Source organism: Cyprinodon variegatus, unplaced genomic scaffold, assembly GCF_000732505.1.
Source record: "Cyprinodon variegatus isolate N-32 unplaced genomic scaffold, C_variegatus-1.0 Scaffold345, whole genome shotgun sequence".
Taxonomy (NCBI): Eukaryota; Metazoa; Chordata; class Actinopteri; order Cyprinodontiformes; family Cyprinodontidae; genus Cyprinodon; species Cyprinodon variegatus.
Window position 1 is genome coordinate 560,622 of NW_015150798.1, and position 9,740 is coordinate 570,361.

The window sequence follows — 9,740 nt, forward strand, 5'->3', positions numbered from 1 at the left end:
AGGAAGGAAGGAAGGAAGGAAGGAAGGAAGGAAGGAAGGAAGGAAGGAAGGAAGGAAGGAAGGAAGAGTTGGTATAATTAATGAGCAGATTATGATCATATGTCTGTCATAAAAAACATAAACTGTTTTGAGCATTTAACTGTACTAACAGATACTGACTGCTCAAATCTCAAGTCTTTGTCAGGTTACTATTCTCATAACAGACAAACAAAAAGGATTTTTCCACCTTTTTAACCTTCACCTCCCCTAACTGGTGACCATTTAAACTGAGCTGTTTCTATCAAACGGGCGAAATTTCTCTTCAGTGAACTTTCTGAATCAAATGTCAAGCCGTGATCAACTCTGTACTTATACAATAGGTCTTACATAATATTTGGCACCAAGCAGAGCATCGAATGTACACCCATAGTTGGAACCCAATTTACAAATTATCGAGTGATTGAATCCACTTTTAAAGCAAATAAACAGGGCATGTAATCAGTGTTCGTACCAGTAACAGGGCAATGTATGTGAAGAGCGCCGCAGCAACAACCAGCAGGACCAGAGACCAGGGGAACCAGAAGCCAAGGTTCCCGAAATTAAACCTGAAGATGTAGAAAAAGGACCAAGAAGAAAAATAAGTCACAGTTTTCCAGGACATCCATTCAGCTTCATACATCTATGATCATATTAGGCCAGAGAAGCTCAAGAGAAAGATATGGAGGCTTTTAAGGAGCACAGACAGAAAAACAACAAGGATGTAGCAAAGGGTTAAAAAAAAAGTTATTAATGAGACAAAAATGTAATATTTCTCACACTTATTTCAGAAATTTAAAAGCAACATTTCTTTGTTCTAGAAATGGTTGAAAACTGTTGCAATTTTCAAGAACATTGATGGAAAATTGAGTGGAAGAAAAGATGATCCAGCAACAGGAGTAACTCGTCCCTCCCTTTAAGACATAAACCTAAATTTACAGAACTGCTACAGGCTCAATTAGAATATTTTATTGATCAAATTTAATATTTACCCATTTAGGAAAATAGAGAGGAATTTATACTAACAAATGCTACAAGACTGATCGAAAACATGTTCATATTAAAATGTCTATTTTTGCCTTTGTAATTAATTTATACTCTGATTATCCCTGCCTTTACGCTGTCCATCATATTAGATATCTACCAAATATTGCCCTAAATTTGGTCTCACTTTGAACAGCAAAATCTTTTTGTATTTCTATAAACTCATTTAAGATTCTAAGCAAAACTTTAAATCTTCAAAAGATTAAAGGTATGAAGGAGAAAAATTGTAGTTAACGAATAAATTTCTAAACCACTAGAACAGAAAGAGCCTTTATTTTCATAATCAGCCAGAAGTGTCCTTGTATAAAAGCAAGACATTTTTTTTTAACGAAATGATTGAAAGTTGGAGGTGATTTTATTGTCATTATTATGAAGCCACAACAAAAACCAACTGATTGTTATGAAACATTTTACATCCTACAACAATGCATCAAATTCAGTGTCTCATAGTCAAATTCAACCTTTAACAGTTAAAGTTATTTTCAAGTTTCATTACATGAGATGAAAAACTGTTACCAGGACTGTAGTCTCAGGAATACAAATCAAGTATCAAGGTTTCGGGGAAAAAAGACAAAATTGCATAAAAAACTAAACAAAAAATGTTTTTGTGTAAATTTGTGTGGTTTTTATGCTGTGTGAGACTTACCAGTCAAAGTCATTGTAGTCATTCTGAGCTTCGCTCCAGAAATAAAGGAAAACAAAGCTCAGGAAGAAGGTGAGGATCAGGAGCCCAAAGCTGCCACACTCCACCTGAAACCAACAGGGAATTTATTCACGTATTCTATGCTTTTATATAAAAAAAAGTAGATTAAATCATGTACTGTTTACACACCGAAAGATGCCTTTAGGATTAAAGTGAAAGTTAAATGTTTCTCTGGCCGATTCAGGGTAAATACAACGGATTGCACAGCTGACAAAGTATGTGCTAATAATCTGGTGATAGAAAACGCTGTGACCAACTCAAAGTCAGCAGGCAGGACTGAGAAAACTGACTGCAGAATCGATAGTCGGTGCACAATCAGCAAACCAACCATAGTTGGAGTGTATAGCTGACGCTGGGTGGATGTTTACCTTGCTGCAGCAGCACTCTCCTGGCTGCGCCCGCGCTCTTTGGTATCTCCTCCACTGGCAGCCATACAGTCCAGCCAGGCAGGAGACAAAGGGCTGGTGTTCATACCTGGAACAATTCAAACCAGCCAAATATCAACTTGAAAGATGATGGAAAATAAAAAACAAAAAACAATACTGAAAGTGCAATAAAATAACAGGACAAAACAAAAGAAAACTATTAGAAAAACCAACATGTGGTATAAATGAGTTCAAATAACATGATTAGACTTTTCTTCCAAAGAAATCTATGCTTGAAATTAGTGCTGAATAATATATGATATATAACAAATTTATCTTAATCACATTTGAAACATGTAACTGCCTCAACAGCAACAAACATTAGCTAACTAATGAAGTATTCAACTTTCCAACTTATAGGCTAAACAGCTTTAGTAAAGATGTAGTTAGATTATTTTATAAATAAACTATAACAGTTTTTTATTGCCTTAACATCAACCACTTTTTCAATTAAACCTTTTTGAGATACTAAAAAATATATAACGTTTGTATTTATGTTTGTTATGATCCAAAGCAGAAAGACATCATCCTACTCCAGATGTCCAAATGACATTATAATGTTCATCATTATCATTGAAGGTTTTTCTAGTAAGATGCAGCACTACTTGAAACATTACAGTATTTCTATAAGAGAAAAATAGATGTAAATTAGTTTAATATCTGACTTTTTATTTCCTTGTTGGTCCTGCAGAAATGTAGTCCCAGGTAAGATAATTTTCAGACTGAGGGGTCTAAAATGAGCATAACTTTTAACGTTCATTTGAATATATACCACTAAGGGCTGCATGGTGATGCATTAGGTAGCACTGCAGAGAAAATGCTCTTGGGTTCAAAATCTGGCCTAGAGACTGTCTGTGTGGAGGTTGCATTTAGTTTAAAAATATGAATTTTAGGTCAGTAAAATATTCTAAATTCCCCTTATTTATGAGTGTTTTTGTGCAGTTCTCTTCCCTGTGTTGCCCTGTGATGGACCAGAGATGTGTCCAATGTTTACCCTGCTTTTAAATGCTGTTTTAAATATTGGTCTTTAATATTATTTCATAAATATTTAGAAGTAAACCTATTATAAGATATAGTATTTAAATATGAATGACTGATTAACAAAATAAAAACAAAGACAAAAAATAACAACATGGCTTCTCCACGTACTACCTACTTATACCCACAGTTTAAGTAAATAGTTAAAATGATTACTGTGTCTAATCCTGCAAAAACAAGCAAAAGAACAGCTCTACAGTCACACAGAGAAACTGCAAACTCCTGTTATTGGATTCAATGGTTTGCTTCAGGGCAAGAAAATCTTATCTATGAATATAGAAGAGGGAAACTAAAGATTAAACATTAAGCGCAAAATTGTTTAAATGAATGTGACCAAAAATGGATTCAACATCTAATATGAAAGCATTCAGTGCTGGTTTGATGTGGAATTATTCACTATTTATGAGTAACAAACACCCCAGAGTGTTTCATTATAACAAGATATTACACTTTATTGGACAATGATGCATGTTTCAAAAAGGTAGGTAAATGTAATGAAGTTATGTTTGTGCAGAGAGGCGCAGTGTGACTCATTCTCCTGGTGAGACCATGTGTGGGCTGCAGGGGACTCACTGTTCTCCATCAAAATATCTTTTCTAGATTTAACTGATTTGTTATTCCATGTCAGGATGTGTGAAACATTTTACAGATTTACAGTGATAAAAGTGCATTTTAAAAAAATAACCTCTAAGCAGGTGGGAAATATTTTAAATTAATTACGACCACATTTATGTTGCTTAAAATGTTTATTTTAAACAACTTAAACATAAACTTAAACATCGTGGTGTACTGGTTTGAAAACATCAATCTGTGTGTAATTTATATATTTAATATGCTCCACTATATGAACCGAGTTTATCAATAAAATGTGCTTTTCAAGAACAACCGCATTTATTGAACACGTCTGTAGTCACCTTGATGATAAGATGTTAAATTCTGTTCTTAACATAAGAAGAACAAATGACTTAGCTGAATTTAGCGATAACCTCAATGATAACAGCCTTTAGAGCAAACAAACCAACTGAGAGCCACTGGTTGCAGATCTGTTATAGCATTTTTTTTAATCATTTATATTTTCACTGAGCTCCAAGTCTTCGAGGGTGGAAGCTCTCCTTGCCATCACCTTAATCTTCCCTTCACAGTCAGGCTGATCCTCTCTGAAAACTCTGAACCTAAATCTGACATATTAACCATTAACCAGTCATATATAGAAAGCCCACATCTGTTACATAAAATCAAAAATATCCAGAAGCCTTTATGCAGTCCAGATAAGGGGTAACAACTACAAACCCTGTTTTTCTATTGCAAAATGGGCGGTACAGATCCTTCACAAAGTTGGCTTTTTAGAACACACCAAAGATCTTTTCATTCACTCCAAATTCTTTCCATTTCATTAGCTTGCAAAATATTATACTGTAATTATGCTATTTAAAGTATTTAATAATCAATAGACAGATCAGTGCGGCGGCAGCTGTGATCGGTCGCTGTATAAGACTGTCGTGGCGAAGAGGGAGATTTACCCATCGATCTACGTTCTTACCCTCACCTATGGGCATGAGATCTGTGTAATGGCCAAAAGGACAAGCTTGTGAATATAAGCGGCCGAAATGATTTTCCTTGGCAGGGTGGCTGGGCGCACCCTTCAAATTCAGGTAAAGAGCTCAATAACCCAGGAGGAGCTCGGGGGTTGCTCCTCCACTTTAAAAGGAGCCAGATGAGGTGACTCGGGTATCTGTTTCAGATGCCTCCGGGTCGCCTCCCTTGGGGGGTTTTCAAGGCATGTCCTATAGGGAGGAGGCCTCAGAAGGGCACACTGGAGGGACTATGTCTCTGAGAAGGCCTGGTGTCGCCTCGGAGTCCTCCCAGAGCAGCTGGAGGAAGTGTTTGTGGATCGGGAGGTCAGCGCATCTCTGCTTAGACTGCTGCCTCCGGCCCCGGATAAAGCGGAAGAAAATGGATGGATGGATGGATGGAAAGTATTAAATAATCTGCTACAAAAAAAGGAGTGATAATTCTTTACTCTTAAGAGAACATTAATAATATGAGAGGTTAGGAACATTTTATAATACCTAATGTTCAAACCAACCCTAAAAGTTTTTGTCTGACAGTATGTGGGGTAAAAATGTTGAGAACTTTGAATTTATAAATTTAAGTTCCTTTATATAGAAAAGGTCTTGTCATAAATCAGTGAGAGTTTAGTTTATTTGCATTGTTCTGTTTTCTGTATCAATCTTGTGCAGCATAGCTGATGACTGTCCTTACCATCCTTGTTCAAACCTTTACAAAAAAGGTTTTTTTTATAGCAGCATAAACTGTTACTCACCCTATTGTCAGTCATTTATATTTGAACATGAATAAAGTTGTCCTTGTCAAGTTTTTGTTCTTTTTTATTATTATTAAACTGATAATGACTATATCTGATTATATCTTGCTCAAATCACATCATAAAAAGATGCAGATACTTTCTTCTTGTAGATAAGACGATGTAAAGAACCAAGCCAAACGTCACGGGCTAACAACCAAGGAAATAAGTATTAGGAAGTAAATAGTAGCAAGATGCTGAGAATAAGCTATGACCAGCTAACTTTTCTGATGTCAACAAATGGACGATATGGACGATTTTCTCATCATGGATTATTTTTATTACTAATATGCTGGATTACTTTTAATCTGTGGACCCTTATGGACGAATGGAGTATAAAACAATTGAAGATTGGATTTATAAAACAGCTTCTGGATGCCTTCAAAGGTATGTAGTTGTGGCTGCTTTGTTTGTTTACATTTTGACATGCTGCTATATCTGTTTTAATTGTGCTTTGGTGCTCGTTGTGTCCATAAATTAAATGGGTGGTTAAATTGTACAGAATCTAAGCTTTCCAATGTTGTCTAACATGTCTATATTGGTAAAACTTTTACCAGTGGTATTTTATGCATTTACCCCACTTAACATAAATCAAAATAAGGCGGAAACACGGTTAGGCTGGAGCTCATGCCAGCTATCGCAGTAACAGTCTGAACAAAGCGCACCAAATGGCGAATTACTGTAGTTTTGTCCCCACGGGATGTTATGTTGTCAATAGAATACGTCGGACCATTTTCTTTTTTATTTCACAGGATATGTAATTGGCGGCATCCCTAAAAATAATTAATTAAGTGTTGCTGCAGCATTTGAATCAACCTGATTACTGACTCTTTCCAGGAAGAGTAACTTTGTCAGACATCGTCTCTCTGTAGGCTGCCCAGTATCTTTCCATTCTAACCACTTTCCTCCAGCCCCAGCAAACCTTAGGTCATCCATCCTTGTAATGTACATCAATGAGGATTATAATTCTTATCTGTATGTTGAAAATCCCACTAATGTGTCACAAAAGTCACCTCAACTTAAAGACATCAGCATTAATAAGAAGGAACAGGGTCACTTTGAAATGAGGTGTATAAACAGAGTGTTGGTCATATGCTGTTCTGTACCTTTGCAGCAGCTGCCGCCGCACCACCTTTAGTTTCCCCAGCTTCAGTCTGGTTGCGGGCATAGACTCACCCACAGCCCGGCATCACAGACAGAGAGGGGATTAGGGCTCAATGGGAGACAAAGGCAGGACTCTGCAACAGGCTGTCTCTTCACCTACAGAGGGGGAAGTTAACATTAGGTTGACATAGTCAATCACACACAAAACATATACATTCGATCCTCTTGAAATAAACATATCTCAAGAACAGTGGTGGCAATGTGATGATTTAGACTTGTAGCAACAGGACTTGAGCACTCTAGACTCATGAGTGAGTTAAGATCTCGAATGGGCTGGTGACTTAAGCAGCTTGATGAGCCCCAACAGACGACTCAATAAGGAACTAAAAAAATAAATAGCTACCATCAGTAAACCCAACATACCTAAAGACACTATTTTCCCATAAACTGGGTCATCATAACCCCTCACACCCCCACCATGGACTGTTCTCGCTGCTGCCCTCTGGGAAGAGGTTTTGCAGCATTGGATGCAGGTCCAACAGATTCTCCAACATCCCCACCGCTATAAGATAGCTGAACTCTTGAAAAAACTCTAAATCATGTCACAGACTCTGCACCAAACCCAAAATACTGCATATTTGCACCATATATATCAATGCTCCGAACTTTCATATCAATGCATGTTTTCCACCATGTTTTTTTTCTCCCACAGTGTTTACAATTGATCACTGCTGCACTAAATGGAATGGAAATATTCATTTACTGTCTGAAAAGTTGTACTAAATGAAATTTTGTTTTTATACACTCTGTGTAAACAAAACGACAATAAAAATGGTCTAAGTCTAAGCTTCTAATATTTTCCTGATCTGTTTTTTTTATTGATCAGACAGCTGCTGTTTATCCAAAATGCTGCTGCCAGCATCCTCACTAAAACTAAGAAAGTGGAGCACATCACCCCAATTCTATAGTCCTGCATTTCAGACAATTAACTGTAAAATGACAATTTTCATGTAATATGTGCAGAGATTATAGCAGAATAGCACTGATGATGCAAAGAATATTGTTTGATCAATCAGTTTTCTTGTCATCAGGTCTTAAACTTAAAAGTAAACTGGCTGCGGTTTTTCTTGATTTCTCCTTTTATCCTTTTTTTAAGAACCTTTGCGAGTTATTCAGAGACATACCGTCTGCTCAAATCCAGCTGAATAATGTCAAATTGATTTGGGGATTTATCATACTGATGACCTAAAATGTTCAGCTCAGCAACCCAGGAGCACGGACATGAAATATTCTTGAACAGTAAAGTCGGTTGTCTGATTTAAGTCAAATTAAGCTTCAATTTTACTTTTTATCGACTCAACTTCAGGCAGAAAGGCACAAACAAACAGCGACTGAAAACCACTGCAAAAAAGGCTTTGCAGAGTAATAAGAAGAAGAACTTCAAGTCTTTAGGCTGTCATTGCCTGCAGAATGTTTTCAACCATGTAACTGATATAACCAATTAAATTTTTAATTCTGACTAGTGCATATTTAAGAGAAACTTAAATGTTTTTTATACAAAACAGTGAATTACTAAATTTAACTAAAGTTATAAATATTTATTCCATGTGACAAAACAAACCTGCCTTCTTTCTTCCTTCTTTCCAAAATACTCCAATGTTTAGTTTTTTTACTATCTCAAAAATCATGTAATGTCTCATAAAATCAACCCTATTCAACCATCTGAGGACTGTAACTATGCTGGCCATTGTTTCCTCTTTATAAAGCTGGCAACCAGGAGGTCCAAGTTGCTTCCAACAGCCAAGTTTTCAAATCGCTGCCATGGCAACGGTGACATCAGCTCTGCTATTATCTCTGGTGTGCGAAGGATGAAGGACGGTGGGGGTAAATAAGAGAGAAGCAGATGGATTGACAATAGGCCAGGCTGAATATATGACAGAGAGACAAAGAAACTAGAATGAGCCATCAAAGATCCTTGGATGGTTGGAGGAGGACATTTCTGTGAAGGTTGAGAAGAAAACACCCAAAAACTCTGCTCCATATGCTTGGCAGACAGTAAAAATATTCTCTTATCATCATTAGTCTTAAGTATTCAAATAAGCCTATCAAAATACTAAAAGAGAGATACTGAGAAAGAAGGAGAAAAAAGATAAATAAGGATTAGCCTTAATAATGTGTGTGACATTTTAGGAGCAATAAAATAAATGAAAAAGGTGGCACAAACCTTGTGAAACCAATATATTAATTCCCCTTGTGAAAACAGCTTGTTTTGGTCAATAATGCTCCAGATCTAACCAATGACAAGAAAACGTTTATCTCTATAAATCTGCACCGTGTGGTGTAGGACCTTTCCAAACCTCTGAACATTTACCCTTCTGCTCATTTCTTGTCTGATTACCCCAAACAAATGGCACTAGTGTCACAGAGGTCTTTAAATAGATAAACAATTCCATTAGCACAAATCAAGTCAACCAAATCTCCCAATCCAATGTATAGCAAAATTCAATGATTAAACCAAGGGTGTAACTTTGTAATGAAAGTTGGAGGTGACACTATAAGGCAAAGGTCACGGATTAGCAGACCACGGTCCGGACCCACCTGCTGGCTAATCCGGACCCAACCTAATTTAAAACAATTATAAATTACTGCATGTTGTCTGAGGACAGTGTCTAAAAGTTACTTGCGGTGCTTCTCCTGTTACCCCGAAATCCCACATCCTCTGCTCCGCCCCGCAGCGCTCCAGACCTCCTGCAAAGCAAAGCCTACAGCCTCCGCTGTTCCTCCTGTTTTGCTCGCTCAGACTTAACGCTTAATTTAATATGACATTTTTAAAAAATCCCCATCAGCATCCAGCATATGTGCGGTTTCTGATGGAGACGAGAACTCTGCTTCCTGGTCTGTTGAAGGACCAATAGTTTGCATCCAATCTTTGAAAAAAACTGTGTTAGTTTTTTTTAAATATATAAGAATTATGATCTAATTTGTAGTTACTGATCTGTTCTTACTATATTTTAATTTGACAAACCGAATCTTCTCGCTGTTCTATTCC

At 36.8% G+C, this 9,740-nt stretch overlaps 1 protein-coding gene across 1 annotated transcript in view; it reads right to left on the reverse strand.

Annotated features, from left to right (window-relative positions):
• Nucleotides 1-9,740, reverse strand: part of gdpd4 (glycerophosphodiester phosphodiesterase domain containing 4) — a 47,046-nt gene that overhangs the window by 14,494 nt on the left and 22,812 nt on the right. Inside the window, exons 2-5 of the mRNA XM_015385633.1 lie at nucleotides 6,694-6,847; nucleotides 2,131-2,236; nucleotides 1,706-1,809; nucleotides 491-584 (exon numbers count right to left, since the gene is read on the reverse strand). Of these exons, the coding sequence (XP_015241119.1) occupies nucleotides 491-584; nucleotides 1,706-1,809; nucleotides 2,131-2,236; nucleotides 6,694-6,755 (366 nt within the window). The 5' untranslated portion in view covers nucleotides 6,756-6,847. The remainder of the gene's footprint in view (nucleotides 1-490; nucleotides 585-1,705; nucleotides 1,810-2,130; nucleotides 2,237-6,693; nucleotides 6,848-9,740) is intronic.